Raw genomic sequence first — 20,781 nt, 5'->3', positions numbered from 1 at the left:
ATGTAAAAATCAATTTTTTGGTTGTGGATCATTCTACGGGTATAGTATTGATAGCATTTATCGTATTTTTGCAGTTCTTTACGGTACATTTGTGCGAAGAAAGCTATTTTGTACTGAACAATGCTGAAAATAAAATCCTATCATGGCTAGAATACTTGGAAGAATTTAAAAATTTGACTATAAACAAAAGATATCCTACCAAAGCGTCAAGCTAAGACATCTAATCAAATGTTAGAATGAACAGAAAAATAAAGAAAAACTTTTTTCCTCAAGAATTTAAATTACATTTTTTTTTACGAATTAACAATAAGTTATTTTATCTGTGTTAATAATCCCATTAAAACTGAATTTTTTAAAATCTTAATATGAGTGTAATGTGGGAATATTACCGCGGAATACCGAGAGTGATGAAAAATATTGAAAAAACACTTTCACACCATAGCAGAATATGAAAGCTGTAAAATTAATTTTATAATAGGAATTATTCATTTTTTAGTGTGATGGCATCCTAAAATAAACACCAACAGTAAAATACAGCGTCCCATATATTTGTAAATAGTTGAAAAATTCAAATTGGTATGGATGTGGTTGGTGAAAAATTTATTCCCATGAAAGGGAATATTTTTTGAGAGAAGAAAAAATTTTGATCAATTTTTTTTCGAGGAAGAGCGCCACACGAAAAAAATCACAAAACAGTGTGTTAAATTGAATTTAACAATTTCCCAAACGACATTCGACATTCACCGATCTACATATATCATCCTTTATTCAAAAAACAGCCCGAGAATTACCTATTTCCCATAAACAACATCGAAAGCCATTTTTAAAATCCCGGTATATAGATATGTGCGCGCGCATATACTGTATGTATGTACAAAAGTTTTGAGCTATAAATAAAATATAATTATGATAATTGATATATTCATATTGCTCCGGTCGTTCACTACACCGAATAAAATGTTATTAATGTTTTTTTTTCTTTCTCAAATCATGTTACGCACTTATTTCATTGCATACAGCAGATTCACAAATAATTAGCATTATCTGTGCAAAAATCATGACTCAACCTATTTGTTGCATTTTTTTTTTTTTGTCTCTACAAAAAGAAAAAAAATCAGACCTCGTGAGAATAACTCTTCCACAAACCGCATTCAAATATATAACCGATATATAACCAATATACATATGTTATACCAATTCCTTCAATTTTTATGAATTTTTGAACTATTTACGAACCCTGTAGATTTCTGGTCGTGGAGCTAGGTTCCATGAAAACACCCATCGCCATGTAAAAACAAGAACATGACATGCACACATGCACGTTCATCACCATATTTCTCATGAATCATATTTCATAACATGAAAGATTTATTTGAAAAAAAATTTTTTTTTCTCTTTTGATACTCAAAGCACAAAAAATGTATAATGTCGAGCAAAAATTAAAATAAATATTGATTGAATGTCCAAACGCCTTACTTAATAATACAGATAAGATGTTCTCTTGCATGTTGAACTTTCTGACCACATTTTCGGAAGTGCATTTCAGGCCGTCGAGAATTTCGTTGAGCACTCGTTTCTTCTTGACGACGAGTTCATCGGGATCGTCCAAGAATGCGACACTGCATGCAAGGCATAAGGATTCGATCTTGTCATTTGATGGCCGTCGTCGAAGAAGCCATTTGTTCCCGTGGCTAGCGAGTATCGGACACGTCTCTTCGTCCATTCCACGTCCCTACCATTATGAAGAATATTCATTATTTACCAATGTTTACAAAGCAATTTTATAGCATTGGAGATTCAGTTTTTAGAATGAATTTTCTTTATAGTTTTACATAGTTTCTTAAAGCATTTTTGACCGACGTGGTATTGTCAATAATGCTTTGTTATAAAAAAAAAAATTCAATTAATTTTCATACACTTTTACATGAAATCAACAGTTTTGGAAATTAAGAGGTATAATAAGAGTGCGATAGTATTTCTTAAAATTGTTTAAAAATATATTTGACTTTTTATGACTTTTCAAAAATGAAATTTTTGAAAATTTTACCGATTTTTGATCTGGAAAGTTTTTTTTCCATGGCAGTGCACAGAGATAATTTTTTTATAAAATAAAAAAATAGTAACTGGTTATAATATGTAAAACAATTGTGCAATTTGGTCATGAATTTGAGGAGCGGTCAAAAATGGGTTTTTGAATGCCAAAAAAAGGAGCACACACACATCCACATTAAAGTGGTAGCAGCACATCCAATTGCTGAGTTTGGTATTGAAGTTATCCAGGACCTCAAGTAAATGCTTGGTCAAGTTCAGGGACAAGTTCGAATTTTGGCGGTCCCATTTAATGCTAAAGGAGAAGTTAAAGGGTGAAATTTGTGCCTCCGCTGTTCTGGCACCCGGGGCATGAGATCCGCCTTCTCCTTCCTAGTTTCGGCCCTGAAGACATCTATCCATAAAATGGTGAAACAATAGACCAAAATCACCCAACCGCATTTCGTTAATTACACAACGCATCTTCGGATTTTTTTCCATCGTTCCCCCTTTTTGAACTACGGATGTACGATTCTATATTCATCCATAGCTTTTACTACCTCTTTGTACGATTCCAGCGATCGTCCACTGAGAAAACATTGCAATAGCTATAATGCTTGTAAGGTTGCAATGAATTATAAGCTTTTATTTAATCTTTTTTAAGTACTTTTTTAACAACCAAATTGTAACTTGGAAATATTATTCGAATGATAGTTTTTTTCTCTATTCACCATAGCGTTGATTATTAATGTTAGAAATCCTTCATAAAATCACCCGTAGAGACAAAACTAATTTATTCTGAACTAGGCAACATGTACTGCATCAAGGTTGCAGGACATCCAACAAGTTGGCAGGGATCAAAGTATTGGCATCTGAATTAATTAATGAATAGCAATGGTTGTAATGTATAATATTGGGGATTTTGACTTTGCGAAAACCGAACCCAACCACGATGCGTCACGAAAGAGTGACATCTGCCATAACACTAGGGACGTCACGCATACGAGGCTCCCCCCATTGATTTTCTATTAAAATCTTGTTGCAATAAATGAAATATCAATGGTTGTTCCAGTGTCTCAAATCTAGAAAGTAACTATTGTGAGAAAAATGGTAATACAGTCAACGCTCTTTATAACGAATCTACGCGTCCCGTTCAAAACGGAAGTTAAATCGGGTGGTCGGTATATCGAAAGGTAAGCGTATATGATACTGTCTATATGAAAAAATTTGGGACTTATCCTACTTTTCGTTGTAATGGAATGGTCGCTATAACGCGGGGTCGTTATAATGAGCGTCGACTGTATTACACACTGTATGATGTCAATAAATTTGTATTAGTATTAAAAATCTGTATCAATATATACAATTATATTTTCTTCTAATTCCAAAACACTCCCATTATATGTCGATGTTCATGTTGTATCTGGGCAGCAACAGAGTGACCAGGAACATTTAAAAGATCTGGGCACTATTTTGATTCCATTCAGCACTGATTTTATATATTTTGTTAGTGAAGGGAACCTGCATCCAAAAGTTCATATATTATTATAGAACATAGAGGGTTGCTAAAAATATCCATACAAAAAATTATAAATACACTATTTTAAATGTAAATTAACGAAAAAACTAATGAAAATTTCAAAATAGATTAAAATTTGGACTGAAGAAAATTTTCCGAAGACGAATTTGTTTTCTCAGTATTTGCTTTTATATTTTCATAGCTGGAGCTCACAGACACCCTGTTTTACATAATACGAAATAAAAGAATAATAATTAATTAATATATATTTTTACATTTCTAACAACATGAGTGTGGGGCCCAATTTAACCGTACCTGTTGCATACTCCTAAGGGTGCCTCTGTGTTTCAATCCCGAAACTAATTATTAGCGAACATTTATCGTTGATGATGAATTTATCATCGACATAAAAAGAAATCTCGTATTGTACGAACAATACCCTTTGGGAGAGATAGGTGGCTTTTTTCTCAGCCCAAGATAGATATCAAGGAAACAGATATTTTCTGGATAATATGCCGAGGTGAACTCGGAAAGAAAAGTCATCTGGTCTCCGACGGAACTGGAACCCAGGCCATATTGATAACTGGGCAAGCATGCTACCATATACACCACTGGAGACATGACTCTGCCTTCCTTATTTCACGCACTGTGGTATGAGGCGAAGTATAGAGGCATTAGTAGCCTCTCTTAACTTCAGCTAATGGCCCCCACTTGGGACGGTAGAAAGAGATAGACGAATTTTTTTTTCTCGGCCTAGATATATCAAGGAAACATATATATTTTTTTATAATATCAATATAATAATTTTCTGGATATAAAGATGGCAGAGTCATGTCTCCAGTGGTGTAGATAGCCGCTGTGGTGGTCGAGTGGTTATAGTGACGGACTCGCGATGCGAGGATCCGCGTTCGAACCCCACAGTGCTGGTCGGCTGAAGTTGGTTTTCTGTGGTTCCCAACTTCAAGGCGCGAATGCGAGCCGATCTCCCCGTTAAAAAGTCTCACCACAGAGAGCAACAGGCCTACAACGTTACAAATATTCAATCATTACACTTCACTCACAATTTGAAGTATAGATGGCAGCACTGAAATATCATACACAACACTAGCTACACATTCAGACTGTTAGGTGCATTCCCTTTGTTGCAGACTCTCCACGAAGCTGGCCTGGAAGAGATCTCGGCAACGGGATAAGTCCGGTGGCAGAGACCCTGGCGTTCATTCATTCAGTGGTGTAGATAGTAGCATGCTTGCCCGGTTTGAAAGAGGACCTAGGTTTGAGCCCCGGAGAAGACCAGATGACTTTACTGTCCAAGTTCACCTCGGCATAATATTCAGAAAATATCCGTTTCCTTAATACCTTTTGACTTGAGGAGAGAGACTCTGGGCAAAGCGAGCATTAGAGGAGGTCCCCACAATTTTTTTTTTCAAACAGAGCACAACTCCGGTCTATCGCCATGGGCATTTTACTACCGATTGAGTAGTGCCGGAAGTGTGAGTATCTGTACCTAACAGTCTGAGTGCGTATATAGTGTTGTGTGAATTTTTACTGGTGCCATCCGCATTACCAATTCTGAGTGAAGTGTGATGTTTGAATATTTGTACTGTTGTGGGCCTGTTGCTGTCTGCGGCGAGACTTTTTAATGGGGAGATCGGCTTGCATTCGCACCTTGAAGTTTGGAATTACAGAATACCAACTTCAGCAGACCACCACTGTATCGGAGGTGGAGTTTGACCCCTGGTCCTCACAAGCGAGTTTGTAATTCTGACCACACGAACGCCTCAGCGGGGTCCCCACAATTAGGGTTCAAAGATGTTTTGGATAGGTTGGTGCTTAAATTTGATTCTCCTGGAATTATGAATCAGTGGGCAAAAACACCATACTTGCCCATGCGGAAATCACTCACAAGTAATATTTTCTCCTATGCCTATTGGGCTAATGTCAACGAGTTTAAATTGCAATCGAGTCGAAAGGAAAATATGAAACCGAGACCATAGGAAAACACGATGGAGGGTGGGGAGATGACAACGACGGCATCTATTAATTTCAGTTGCTACACAGACACTTCGTTTTTTATCAACAGCTGCTCCAAAAGCACTTGCCTAAACAACTGGTCGATCCATCACCATCCAACAGGTAGAGATATGATGAGTTAATACACTAATACGATAACACCATGCTCCCTCGCTCATGGGAAATGCTGACAGCAGAGGCGTTCGCACGGATGGATGCAGGCCCCTGTGTCCACAAGACGACAAAAAAGAAATACTTTTAAATATTTTAGTAAAGTAATTAAAAATATCGAAAGTAAATATTTATATATATGCTAGCTTAATCAATTTCTGTTAATTCAAAAATGCTTTTTGGAATGTTGGATAATGAGAATTTTGTGTGGAAGACATTCACATTGTGCCCCTCCCAAACCAGTACCATCTTAACCCATGAGCACCAACTTGCCCCAGGGCTGCAAGAGAAGAATTGGCGTCACAACACAGAGATGCGATTGAAATTTCTGAAAGTAAGCATACAAATTTTTGTAGAAAAGTATTTTCAGCTAGGTAGGGCCTCACTTTGGAGCTCATCATGCTCTCATGACGATTCTGTCCCAAACCTGGCGTACCCCGTCTATATGTCAACAGCTGGGCGCGTTGCGTACGCGCCTGGCTGACAGGGCTCCATCTCAGGGAGACCGGGACAAACTTCAGTATTAATAATACTGAAGTTTACGCCACATTACAAATACTATTTTTCTCATAATACTATTATTATTTTTACACTATAAAGCCTTTTTATGGGGGGCGAGATGGTGGGAAATCCTGACGGGGGGTCCTAATCAAGAGTCAGGAATCCTGAGCCAAGCCCAGGTACCCGGCTCCAATATATAGGGCAGGGGCTCCTTAACCATTCTCAGTCACGACCTAAAACTAATTAAAAGATCAGCTTCGGGACCCACGGGACTGTTTGTTTTCCGTAATTAGTGAAACCAGTGACGCAATAAGTGAATTTATAACGGGACTGTAAGTAGCTTTGCACGACTCATCTAGGAAGCTACTGTGTATCAAGTTTGGATCTAGACTCATAGCTCAAGAACCTGTGGCTGTAAATGATTTTGTTTGACCCATCTTGGAAGCCAGGGCGGCAACTGCCCAGGGAGGAAAAATTTAGGGGATCACAGTTTTAGGTGGGGAACAAAGAACACCGTTACAAAATTATCGAATTTTAAAGTTGTGGGTGTGGGAAAATAATGTTTGCCCCGGGCGGCAAAAATTCTAGTTACGGCCCTATCGGCAGCCCCTACGACTCAAGTTTAGGTCACGACCCATAGGTTAAAAACACCTGATGTAAAGGGGAACCCTAAACAACTTGAAACTACACGATTGAAACACTGAAACATCGCTCGTAATAACGAAATAACCGTTACGCTTATTAAAATACCGGAGTGCTATAGTTTAAAAACATGCATTCGTAATTAATAAATTAGCATAACTTACTAGAATGTATATTGTATGTATAATACGGATTGCAGCTTTAAAAGTCCAGCCGGGATCGAATTGTCCAAGCGGGCATTTAATTAATATCCGGGAGCGGGAACATCTTCGAAGTGATCCCCCGGGAAAAAGAAATCACACTGTACGCGCGCATCTGAAGGTATGTGTGATTATTCATTGTTTGATTCGTAGCAGACGACACATTCAGTGTTGCCATATTTCGTCTGTTAATTTCTTCTTTCTTTTTTCTTTATGACAGAAGACACAGCAAAAGAAGAAAAATTCCATTGGCGGGTGATGAAGTGCATCATCATCATCAGTTTATGATTGTTTTATCGCTACGACTTTCTGGTACACCCGATCAACGATATTTTATTTTTCTGACCTCCTTGCCATGGGCGGAGATGCGGGAGGCGTGGGGGGGGGGGGGCAATCCCCCCAGAGTCAAACGTGGAGTCGACTGATCTAATGTATATATGTATAGATGAATTGACATCATCATCGTGCCCCCCCAGACTTCCAAGTCAATCTCCGCCTATGCTCCCTGCTGTCTTAATCATGGCCTGCCATATCCAGGAGAGAGGTAATTTATACAATTCATAAAAGTAAATAGACATTATTTTTATTATAGTTATTAAAATGAACATAATTAATTACTTTTATTATAATTATTTTACAACAGCATTCAAATTTTATTGTGAAATAATATTTGTTAATAATTTATTTAAATACCGTATATACTCATGTATAAACCTACCCTTCACCACTTGAAGACAGCCAAGAGTGCCGTCACGGGCCTATCTGGGCGTGCGTCAAATGCATAAAACGGCCTTATGATTATGAGATCTGGTACAGTGATTCTCGGATAGAATGTATGCAAATTTGAAGGCTGGTGATTCCAGCTAGATAGGGTCCCCCTTAACCTCATTTGAACGGGGACACACGACACCCTTGACCAGTGTTTCCCAAAGTGGGCAATATCGCCCCCTGGTAGGCGATGGAAGGGTCTAGGGGGGCGATAGAACCTACTGATTTAACATAGGATCCTATGGGTTTACTTGAGTTGGGGAGCGATGAGAGGAAAAAATTTCTGATGAAGGGGCCGATGGAGCAAAAAGTTTGGGAGACTACGCCCTTGACTAAGGCGACTGTATAAGGATTATATAGTGGCTATACCCTTGACCACCAAAACGGCAAAAAATGGAAAACCTTGTATAAGACGATCCCCCCCCCCCCCTCACAAAAGAGAAAAAATATGCATATCTTAGATATAAAATTTACAATGAAAATGTTAATCATCAATCAATCACTATTGATAATCATCAATCAGTATTGATAATTATCAATCAATCACTATTGATAATCATCAATCAGTATTGATAATTATCAATCAATCACTATTGATAATTATCAATCAATCACTATTGATAATCATCAATCAATCGATATTAATAATCATCAATCATGCTCGATTTGCAGGAGGGTCTCAGTGTATCACTCGATCCGGAGACCCATGCCCTCGGGGATCGAAAGAATTTTTTACACGAGTTAATTGATATACAGGGTGTCGTGTAAGTACTAGCATGATCTTTTTCACATCAACCGTCCGTCGTAGAGGTATGGTTGCATTTTAAAAAATGTTCAAAAGGCGTTCGAAAATTTTTAGAGTTTTCACTCTAGCTTTGAGAGTGAAAATACAGTACGTCAGAAAATAAGAAAATCTAAATTATTGTACGGTCCCCACTGTGCTCTAACTTCGAATTAGAAAGTTGTTTTTCTGTCTCTCTTGATGCCGACAAAGAAAATTCGATTTCTAAATGCAATATTCAAAGATATTCGAGTTCGAAAAACGGTGGAAATTTGGGAAAGAACAGTGTTAAATGCGGAAAAAGCGTTTTACCGGCATTCAACGCTGTGTTCTTTCCCAAATTTCCGCAGCTTTTCGAATGTTGCGCTTAAAAACATGGATTTTTTTTGTTTTCATCAGGAGAGACAGGGTAAAAACTTTTTAATTGAAAGTTAGAGCACAGGGGGACCGTATAGAAATTTAGGTTTTTTATCTTGTTACACACACTTGTGTTTTCACACTCAAAATTGGCGCAAGATAATTTTCGAATACCTGTCGATCATTTTTTAAAACGGAACCACACCTCTACAACGGACGGTTAATGAGATGAAGGCTGTGCTAGCACTTACAGGACACCAGGGCTGTCATTTCAACTTTTTCCAGGGTGGAGGATGGGCAACCATTTTCTGGGGGGGGGGGCAAAGCACATGTACTCAATGTAGGTATATATATATATATATATATACCATTTTTAGTGTATTTTCAAAAGCCTAAATGACGGGCCTGCAGGACACCCTTTATAAATGATTGCACTGTACGGGTGTAGCTGGTAAATTTGATAGAAATGAAAGAATTTATCTTTGCATAAAGCCGAAGCCTTCTGGTATGAAACACATTTGACAACTCTAAAACTACCATCTGAATTTACATGATATAACAACAGCAGGGCTGCAACTAGATGCTTGGTCAGCTGGGGCAAGCATGCATTTTGGCGCACCTTTGTAATGTATTAGGAGAGGTTAAACGGGTGAAATGTTCGCCACAACTGGTCTGGGGCACTAAACCAGCCACCCCCTCTAGTTTCGGCACTGAAGAAAATACATCAGTGTTTTCTGTAGCTCCGCATGTATCGAGATAATATAATGACAGTGATACTTCGACTATTTAGTTTGATGCTAAGCTGTCTTGCACTGAAAGAACGCGTGCTCTGAAAACAAGTGTTTCCTTTTGTTTCAATTTATTTTCTGATAGCTGAATCCTTCATTTTGCATGAAATGGTACGAAAACTTTCAGAATGAGAAGTGCAAGTACATCTGGAAAAAAATTCCGAGGTGGACATGGGTTAATTGGACTAGAGTGAAAGTAATTCTGATAATCTGCGCCAAAATTCAGCTCACGACGCGGCTGTTTTATGTTAGCATGTGCATCAACGGAAATGTTCGTTAGCCGCATCCACATCCGTTAGCCGAGGCAGAAAAATCATGAAAGAAAAATTCGTAATCCGAGGCTTTCGTTAGCAGAGATGTCACTGTAATAGGCATATAGGTATTTAATGAGGGACTTCTACTCATTGAAATATATATATATATATATTTTTCAATGAGTAGAAGTCCCTCATTAAATACCTATAACGGATAGTCATACTTCGGTGACAAAAACCTGTAAAAAAATCATGTAGAAATGAATGGAGTGTTTATTCGAAGGTTTCTATTACATCCATTCTTTTAATTTATTACAAAAAGGAAGTTCTTTTTTTTTTTTTTGGCAAGTGTATCCGAATTGAAAAGTTCTGCCGGGCAATGACTTCAGGATCCCATTTGCGATGAAATACTTTAACTTCCGAAGAGACTTCAAATGACAATGCAATATAGCTATTATAGATGCTGTCCTGATTGTCAAGTGCGGTTCTTAACATCTGGAGTTGTGAGAAAGTCGCCATTTTCGCTGCTGTGACACAAGGCCGTGTAAAGAGCATCTGCCCCCCCCCCCCGGAAAAGAGATTTTTTTGAGGCCTCCTGTTTTTTTACTTGACTGAAAAAAATGACTACCTACCACACAATTCAAATGATTATTTCCGAAAATTTTAACCGGGTCTCATTTTTATGAAACCTTTCCTATGCACGTGAGAGGCAGGGTGGGCCCATGCCTTAGGATAACATTGCCATGACCTTCAAAGTGAATGTCAATAAGATTTCAAGTAAATAGTAAAATGTTTTACAATTTTAACATTGGATGATTGGCTGTAACTTGCATCAAATCTACGCATCTAAACTTGTATTGGGACCTGCCTTTCAATATTATCGAAACTTTATGCCTATGGTCAACTCTATGACAATCTCGTAATGCTCTTTCAAGGCAAAGCTATAAATTTTCTCTGCTCAAGATTTATCAAAATCTCAGAGTTCCAGGAGCATTGGAAGTGCTTCGAACCTGTGGATGCTCGTCTTGAGTTTAATGCAGGAAATTTCGATTTCTGAATCGATTCTGGTCGTGCCTGGGCCTGTGCCACAAATTACCATGGATGCCGATCACCACCGGCTGTGACGCCAATGCAGAGTTCATATCACCAACGGAATGAGAGGAATGCTAACAATGCATCACGATTATCGGATGCTCTGATGTATTAGATTACTGATGAAATAGTTCACGTGGCAAAACTCGTGTTGGACTGGATAGATGACGTGAGACCAAATATAATTGAAATTTCCTGATTATTTTTCACGGCCCTCTGCCTACTTTGAACTATCACAATTATTCCAATCCTTGAGACAGCGGCGTAACCCACATCACATCGACGCTCTGCCTCATCTGGCCACCGTATTGAAAGACGTACAAAGCAAAAAGGAAGTAGTCTTCACGTATTTTTAGTATAGCATTTCTAATGGCAACCGGCGGCAAGTCGCTCTACAGAAATAGAGGAGAACGGTACATGGGAGGGCAGGAAATAAAAAAAATAAGCCCGGAACAGTGGTGGAAGCAGATTCCGTGAGTGGCACTCGTACTTCTCTGACCCAAAAATGGAACGATGGCGTACGTCATTCTCACTCTCCTCCCCTTACTTTTCTTATTCTTCTCACCATCTTTATTTGTTCTCTGGCAGACAACTCGCACTGTTTAGGGAAGGGGTTCGAATACCGCCCCGACATCCCGTGACAGCCAATCGCGTGGAAGATACCAATTTACAATTCCCTTAAGTCACGAATAGGGACATCCGATAGCCCAGGTTTAAAAGTGTCGCCCGCTTCACCGCTCCACGCAGAATAGCTTTCCAACGTAAGTGTGCGAACATCGATGTTATTGCTTCTCTTAAATGCATCTTCGATGCATTATTATTACTACTATTATTTTATACTTCATGTGTGATACTGATGCTTTATGGATAATCCGTCGAAGATACGAAGCTTAAAGATTTTCAATTGTGGATTATTATTTTTATCCTCTTTTTTTTGTCTTCATCCAAATCCTTCATCCTTTTTTTATGAACCTACCTCTCCAAACCCAACATCCTCATCATTTTTTTCCATTACTCATCCTCATAACTCATGAATGACATCCTTGATATTACTATAGACATTAGAAACCATTTCCCTGAATGAAAACCCATAAAACCCCAATCGTGTTTCCTATACACGTATATGATATATACCCTAATCCGATATACCTTATCCACAGAACCATTTTTCCAATGACACAAATCCTTATCCCTCTCTTGCTATAGGGAAGCAGCAGCTGTACGTAAGTTTGGAAACAAAATATTTCAATCTTTTGATATAGGAGTGAAAAGAATTTTGAAAAAGAAATTAATAGAAATCGATTCGAATTTAGATTTTTTTATTTGCAAGTCTATGTTCAAAGTAAAAACGCCCCAAAAAACTTTTTGTGTATGCAAATTCCTTTGAACAGTTTATTTCATGAAATTTATTATGATTTTGAAGTAGCCTAGTGTATCTCCAAGATCTAATAGACATAAGAGTTGGGATGAGGTTTAGGTATTAGGATAAAACTTGGTCATTCCAACCAAATTTTCAAGATAGATTCAAAACAGAAACGAAACTTTTTTGAATTGTCGATAAAATATAGTCATAGATTTAATATAATTTTACGATTCAGTGCCATTTTGAGAAATAGTAGTTTGAATCAATTATTTCAAAGAAAGCAACTTGATAGGAAAAATAAACTTATTTGAATTGTGTCAACTGATTTCTACGAGTGAGAACTTAATCTCATGATATATAATGCCGCCGCTTGATGTATGGTTGAGGTTTTCCCATGGTGACTGTGTTGAAATATTCCCTCTTTACATGCAAGTCATTTTTAAACACAGTCTAAAGCAATGGTTGCTTGATGCTTGATTGAAGAAAATGGGAATTTATAAGGTCATAAATAAGCATAATCTTTTCTTTTCTCATTTTGAGAATCACTGTGGAAAGAACAAGAAACGTATAATAATTTACAAAATAGTTGAAAGTGTTTCGAAGCCAAATTCTTTAAATGTCTCAATACTCTTAAGATGAGACATGGATATTAATAGAAAATATTTTTGGATAGTTGTACAGCCTAGAATTTTTTCATTTTACGAGAACTTCCCGACAAGAAGAGCGGTTCAAATCACACTAACTTCAATAAATCCATTGAGATTTTCGATTGAAAGTTTTAAATATAGTTAGTAAGATGTATATACTCATAGGTATGTAACTGATTTGTGATGCAAGAATAAATACACATGACCGTTTTCATTACCAAGACATGGTCGTTTACTAATAGGGGTCTTCATACCATTTCTCAATGAAGAAGAAACATAACAATGCATGAAACTACTATTTAAAGCACTCATTGACTGCTCAGTTAGTTATTATTGATGTATTTTAAGTTGAAGAGTAGCAAATTAAATCAATTTATTGCGTCTCGGATACAATCAATCAAATTAGAACAATCAGATCAATTTTGGATCAATACATTCTATATTGTTTCTCATTATCGGTGCATCGCGAAATTTCTTCATTGTTGCTATAAAATGAAAAAAAAAAATGTTTGAAGAATCAAACTCAAGTAATATTTACTGAAGTAACCTGAAAAAAAAACCACCATAATCTATGGTAGTTAAATTCAACGTAATCAATAGCAATTAAATCCAACTTAATCTATGATAATCAAATCCAACTTAATCTATGATAATCAAATCCAACTTAATCTATGGTAATCAAATCCAACGTATATAATCTATGGTAGTTTAATTCAAAAATAAAACGGAAGCATCAGTAATAATTATTACTCCTCGCTAATTTAAATTCTATCCAAATAGATAGATTAAAATTCATTATGTTTCATTCCATTCATGTTGTATCTCAAAAAATGAGCTCAAAATTGACGGAAATCATATAATAACATAATCAAATCCGGTATCGGTGTCTAATATATGCCTGTGACATTCAGGCAAGCGATACTGAGGCTGGAACAAAAAGACAAATATTTTATGATGGAAAAATTATTTTATAAAAACACATTTTTTTTTTTTACAAATGAATTGACTCGTAACAATTTTTTTAAAAATTATGAGATTTTAATAGTGTAAATAATAAATAATTATAAATTATGGATAGTAAAAAATTATAAATAAAGAAGAAAAAATTACAAATAATTAAAAATTACAATAAATAATTAAAAATTATAATAAATAATTAAAATTTATAAACAATTAAGATTTAATTATAATTAATATTAATGCATTACATATAAGATTTAAATGGAATTTTTAATAATAATTTCAGTCATTATATAATTATTAAAATAAAAATTCAATGATTCCAATGACAAACAATGATAAAAATCCGAAATCACACACACACAAGAACATGAAAGAATATTAAAAATACTATATAATTCTGATAATACAGTGAAAAACAGGTTTTTTCGCAATAAAAGTTCAATCTCTCGCGTCATGCAACTTCACACGTCAATGATGCAATGATGATGACGATCACGACACAGCTGACGTTAAGAAAAATACCGTAGGTCTACAAGTTTATGTGTTTTTACAGGTTTAGATTGATTATCCTCAGAAAAAAAAGTAATAATAATAAGACTTGTGAGACAGCTATGTCAACAGACGCGATAGCTTCTTAGAGCACAAAAAAAATGGAAAAAATTTAAAATTTTTAGACAAGTTTCCTGGTTAATAGAGGGAACCGGAGAACTTATTTAAAACTTTGTTTAATTTTTTGTGCTCTAAGAATCTATTTCGTTTACCACCGTGAAGGGTGCATTCAGGTTCGAATCGGGGGAAGAAAAAATGTATTTGTATAGAGATTGAGGCGACCACCGATAGATGGCGCCTTCACTTCCAACGCAACTTGTTAATGACAGTAAATTGCAATATAGCGATATGGCCGGAGTTGGTGTTTGGTGGAATAGTTAATAGAGGAATCGCTTCACATAATAATGGGAAAAATTTTAAACTTTATTACAAAAAAAAGTGACAGAATGTTTAGATATTTATGTAATCGGAAATAATCAAGTTTAGAATTTTCAGAAAGCTGCATAAGAAAGAAAAATGTATGAAAACATAAGAGAAATATAAAAGAATATACGTATGAAACAAAAATAATTAAAAATCTCAATTTAGGGAAAATCAACCAATTTACGATCCAATAATTCCATATTAGGATAGTAATAAAACATTTTCTTTCAATTCAAGCTGTTTCGATGGAAAAATTTCATTTAAATATAAACTAATTTGGAAAAGCTGAAATTAGGAAATTTCTAATTAGGAAAGTTTCGAAAAACTTTTTTTTCTAGAAAATTTTTACATTTTCATTTTATTTTTGAAAAATAGATGAAAATAACCATCAATAAAAAAATGAATCTTATCATTCATTTATTGGAATAAAAATCACCTGTTCTTATTCGTTATGAATAAGCACATCGAAAAATTATTTTATTAGACAATATAATATAAACATAAATATGATAAACAAATAAAATATTATATAGCATAGAAGTTGTGATTATATTATAAAAAAAATGATTAATTGAACTTTAAAAATGGTTTCATGTATTCGATTGAAACAAGAAACGCCGCAAAGTGTTTGGAGAATTGGATCTTTCATTACTTTAGATATAAATAAAACACGCATAAACGAACATCGATTTATTCGTCCCGCAGAAATTGACATCCACTTTTTGATTTGTTTCGAATTTGAATTCACCGCTAAAATTTGCTGAAAGGTTTTGTTTCTTTTCCAGCAAACTTTAACTGTAAATTCAAATTCAAAAAGAGGGAGACATTTTCTTTTTTGAATCTGTGGTTGGAAGTGAACCAGAATCTTTTAAAAAAAGGTTTAGATCTTCGTGCTCGCGTGTGTTTGCTCAATGCTGCTGCTTCCTCATTCTTTGAAGACAATCCTACCTATGGTGCTTGAAATCCGCCGTCTGAGGCAATTGTGATCTGACATTAATCATGCACTTGTTTGTGTTAATATTGTTTCTAAAAGATAGTGCAACTTTTTTTTTCTAATGTTTTGTTTTGTTCCGCTCATGTAGAGCTGTTCTGGTCGAAGCTTGTGTGCCAGTTTGCTGCTGCGAGATAATCTGTGCTCCTTCTGCTTGAAGTGAATTCAAGTCATTAACCATGGCAGAGGACCCAGATCCCACCCAATACCTTTACGTTTCTATGGAACAGAAACGTAAAGATCAAACGAAGCCTTACGATGGTAAAAAGATGGTTTGGGTGGTCGACGAGAAAGAGGGCTACTTGCTCGGTCTGATCAAGAGCACCCAGGGTGATATCTGTACGGTTGAATTCGAAGGACAAGAGGTAAGTCTATCAAAAAATATACTAATCTCACCTTATTATGTCACCTTAAACAAAAAAGACATTAGTAGAGAATGAAGCTAGACAGGGATTTGATAAATATTTAAAAGTTTCAGATAGGAATGTAAATCTGGACCTGATTTTTTGCATGGTCAAATATAAATACAAATACAACGCTACAGCAGGCAAAATGCCCAACGAGATGGCTGAGAAAAAATGTGTCCATAATTTTCCTGATCCACAATTCGAACAACAGATATACTCGCTAAGCGATCAAAACATATTAGACTCTAATCTTCAGGCAGCTGCCCTAATATCCAGGCTTCCTTCAAATTAAGGTCGAGCCATTCAGAAATGTGATTTCTTTCCGAAGAACCTTCAAAGCACTAAATGAAGTTGATTATATTAATTGTGTTGATTACTGCTGTGATTCACATAAATAACTACGAATTTGAGAGTCACTGTTTTAGATATGATTTTCCATGAGCATTTTTCACGGTACGTATTTTCAGGGCATAATTATGTGCCTACATGATTATTTTCGCTATTAAAATATAATCAGAGCAGATTAAAACGAAGAAGGATTTTATTCATGTCGAGGGTGAGAGGAGGGGGCACAGCATTCTTTTGTTGTCGAACTTGTAAGAAAAATGTATATATGTCTCCAGGGCAATGTTATCCGAAAATATAATTTTGGTCCGAATAATTTAATCCGAAAATAAAATCGAAGAGTAATTACACTCTTCTCCAAAATTTTACGGGGGGGGGGGGTTGTGAAAAGAGCGGTATTTTTTTTTATCAGTGAGAAATAACTCTATATTTAAAAAAAAAAAAACCCAAAATTTTTGAATGAGTTTTTTTAATCCTCAATGAAATTTGGAGTAAAATTGAATTTAAATGCGTGAATCATGCATTTAGATGCGTGTGGGCGAGCACTGCTCCAGGGGTCGTCAAACTGTGAGGAACGACACTAAAAATTACTCGATAAGAGGCTCGAGAATTTCGGAATTTTTGAATTACCCATTAATAAGTTTTTTCCCCCTCTAAAATACGATTTTCCTAAAATTAGCATTGGGGGGGGGGGGCGTTCACCTTTAAGAAGCCCAGTAAAGCCGTTGCAAACCCTCTAATATACGTCTTTCTCATATGAGTCGTCCAGTTTCAAAACTGGATAATCCCATACAGATTTTTTTTTACAGAAAGTGAAAAGAAACTTATGTAGAGTGTATTTATGGAGCTGACTGCTTGAAATTTGAAATTCTGATGGCATAAAATTAACATTTTAACAAGCTGTCAGCTAGAAAAATGCACAATGCAAAAGTTTTTCTGATTTTCTCTAGAAAAATCTGGTTGTCACTCAACGAGTTTTGCAACTGGACGACTCGCATATGCTTTGTTTTTCATGTTATCTATAATATCATTCTCAATACAATATGGCTTAATTTCTTGTAATTTCAGTCTCGACAAGTCAAGAAAGATCTTCTACAGCAGGTTAATCCTCCAAAATACGAAAAAGCTGATGATATGTCCAACTTGACATACCTCAACGATGCTAGTGTCTTGCACAACTTGAGACAACGATACTACGCTCAGCTCATTTACGTCAGTATTTATGCTAATTTCCTCAACTAATAAACCCCTCAAGTTATTTAACCGTATCATCATTCAATCGTTTAATTGAAAATATCTATAATATTAATTTAAATACCCAAATATGCACTGTATAATCTCACAGGCTTATAATGAACAGATGGTATCATCGACTGAAATTTATCGGAAAAGTCTACAAATAATGCATAGGATGTTCCGTAAGAAGCAGGATAAGTTCTGTGCAACAAGAATCCTCGCTCATAATAGCTCCGGAAAAGTGTCCACAGAACCATACCCTAGGACCTATAGTTTCCAGATAAATGAAGAAATAAAATTCACTGTGTTACATCTCAATGCACTGCCGTTGTAATGCACTGGCCCGCCCAAATGAGTTCAGTGCGGAACATCTCATTATCTAGCTAAAAATTTTGAAAGTAAGCATGGAAGCTTACGAAGGTACTTCTAGCCCAGTAGCCCCTCCCCCGTGAAAAATAATAATTATGCCCGGGGGCGTATGATTCTGTTAAGACGGACCTTGTCATATCCGGCGTATTGAGTTGGAAACCCTACTAATCGATAACACCTACGACTTTCGTATACAGTAGAGAACCAAAAACATGTTTTGACAGGTCTGTGGATGCGCGTGGACAAGTACGTGGTAAATTCACAGTGAAGTTAGAAACTGTAATTGTGTGAACTGACGTCATCAGGCTCGTTATTCGACGACTAGTATGAATAGAAATAACAATCAAAATTGTAATAAATATCATTGTTACTAACAGGTTTCCTACACAGTGGCTTCCCATTCTCTTCATAGGAATTGAAAAAAAAAGCATTTACAACCGTTATCGCCTATAAATGGTCCTAACAGGTTCTCGGCGTTCTACCGCTGCTCATTGGTAGGCACTATCAATTTGTAGGGCATCGGTTTCGATTCTGTGTGAAATCATAAATATTGTTTTTCGTATCAGCCGGAAATTGAGTCGTAGAGGTATGGTTCCTTGGACACTTTCTGTCTAAGTCTTAGCGAGGATTTTTGAGCTTATGACGGGACAGCTTGAGTTCTCTACTGACCCAAAATGAATACAATGTTAATGTTGCCTGAGCGTGGGGCAGGGCTGGAACCAGAAGAGGCGGTGGGGGGGGGGCAAATGCTCCGGTCGGCAAAATTTAGGAGGGCGGCAATTTTAGATGGGAACAAAGAAAATCGTTGTAAAATTACCGAATTTTAAAGTTGTGGGGGCGGCAAAAATTCTAGTGACGGCCCTGACGTGGGGACATTTTCAACAAAAAGAAATTCATTTCAACCAATACGCCCGTTATCTAACTGTAAATTAATTTAGTCTAATGACGACTTGTAATTTTTTGAACTTTATTAAAATTTTATTTTATTTTTCCTTTCTCGATAGACATATTCCGGTCTTTTCTGCGTCGCCATCAACCCATACAAAAGGTACCCCATTTACACGAATCGTGTCGTACAAATCTACAAGGGCAAAAGGCGTACTGAAGTACCTCCTCATCTGTTCGCTATTGCTGACGGTGCTTACTCGTCCATGTTGGCAAGTAAGTATACAACGTGCTTAATGATACGGTGTTCGTCATCATTATTATTTGATAAAAAAAGAAAGAAAATCATTCAATCAGTTTGATCTGGGCTTTCGAGAGATGAAAAATTAAATACACGAGATTCTTTTGCATCGGTCATACAAAACTTCTCTATTAGTATATTCTGCCTATAATTTATTTCAGGGGGACGGGAGCTAAATGCTTACTCTGCCCCGAGCCTTTGAGTCAATGTCGGGTCCTGAACTCGGTACATGTCGACGGGCCAGTTCAAAAAAGGGCAACAACAACACAGAAAGTTGAATTTTCGCGTTACGCACACCATGAGAACGGTGGGAAATGCCGCTACATATTGTAGAATAGCAGCAACTCTCAACTCTGCTTATACATTCCCTACTATAATTATATCTTAGTAGATATTTATTCATTTCCATACAAAGTGAATCGTTCAAATGCAGATATCTTAACCTCTTTACGATCATGGACGGAATACTTCGTTAAACGCCAGTGGAAAAAGTTTTTTCTGTGTTTTCTTTCCTCTCTCTTCACCATCTCGAGGCTTTATAGTAACCCTATTAACTGAAGTTGTGCTTTTCTTTCTCTTCTTTCTTTCTATACTCCTTTTAATGATTTTTTCCCTCAAATATAATGCATCTTTCTACTACATACATGTAAGAGCGAAAGAGCACAACTGAGTTGAGGGTGAAAAAAAGACTAAAAATACTCTCTTATCTAATTATCTATTATTTTTTTCCTTTTATATTCATTTTCTTTTCCCCTCTTTCCTTTTCTAACGTGCGATTAGGTTAGGAGACAAGATTACCAGATTTATTCGTAAAATAGAGCTAATGCAAATTTGTTGCCAAAAGGTTGTATGTGAGGTGGTTAAAACATAATTTCGATTTAATGCCTTTTTGAACTGGGCACTGTTCAGTTCAATTCCAATCATGTTTATATGTTTATTTGATGATTGGATTTGTGTGATCATGCCAGTCAAGGGTCACTTTGAAGAGATATTTTGAAACAAAATTCTGCCAGAGGTAGTTCGAAATAGGTCTGAATCTCTTTCTGTAATAAAAAGGAGTTTCACACCATTAATAGAAATTAAACCAAATAGAAATTTAGAAATCGAGAATTAGAACCAATCGAAATTAAAATCCTATAAAACACCTAAAGAAATTTATTGATCGTTCTATTTCCAGAAATTATTGTT

The 20,781-nt window shown here is 36.2% G+C and overlaps 2 protein-coding genes across 15 annotated transcripts in view; one reads left to right on the top strand and one right to left on the bottom strand.

The window, feature by feature from the left end:
- Positions 1-1,723, bottom strand: part of LOC149078306 (meiosis inhibitor protein 1-like) — a 65,720-nt gene extending 63,997 nt beyond the window's left edge. The window contains exon 1 of the mRNA XM_089241432.1: positions 1,477-1,723. Coding sequence (XP_089097558.1) covers positions 1,477-1,723 — 247 coding nt within the window. The remainder of the gene's footprint in view (positions 1-1,476) is intronic.
- A 9,979-nt stretch (positions 1,724-11,702) lies between these two features.
- LOC149078304 (myosin heavy chain, muscle-like) overlaps positions 11,703-20,781 on the top strand; it is a 70,800-nt gene continuing 61,721 nt past the window's right edge. For 8 of the 14 annotated variants that reach the window (XM_089241942.1, XM_089241951.1, XM_089241946.1 and 5 more), the window contains exons 1-4: positions 11,757-11,875; positions 16,142-16,415; positions 17,871-18,014; positions 19,412-19,568. In XM_089241942.1, the coding sequence (XP_089098068.1) occupies positions 16,230-16,415; positions 17,871-18,014; positions 19,412-19,568 (487 nt within the window). In that variant the 5' untranslated portion in view covers positions 11,757-11,875; positions 16,142-16,229. Of the gene's footprint in view, positions 12,021-16,141; positions 16,416-17,870; positions 18,015-19,411; positions 19,569-20,781 lie in introns of all 14 variants that reach the window. The other 6 variants (XM_089241940.1, XM_089241948.1, XM_089241950.1 and 3 more) reach the window with 4 other exon arrangements.

The sequence above is a fragment of the Pholcus phalangioides genome, unplaced genomic scaffold (genome assembly GCF_987345545.1).
Source record: "Pholcus phalangioides strain wild (caught in Gottingen) unplaced genomic scaffold, Ppha-v1.0 ptg000014l_1, whole genome shotgun sequence".
Lineage (NCBI taxonomy): Eukaryota > Metazoa > Arthropoda > Arachnida > Araneae > Pholcidae > Pholcus > Pholcus phalangioides.
Note: the sequence above shows the minus strand (reverse complement) of the source record. Positions and strands in the feature narration are given on the sequence as shown.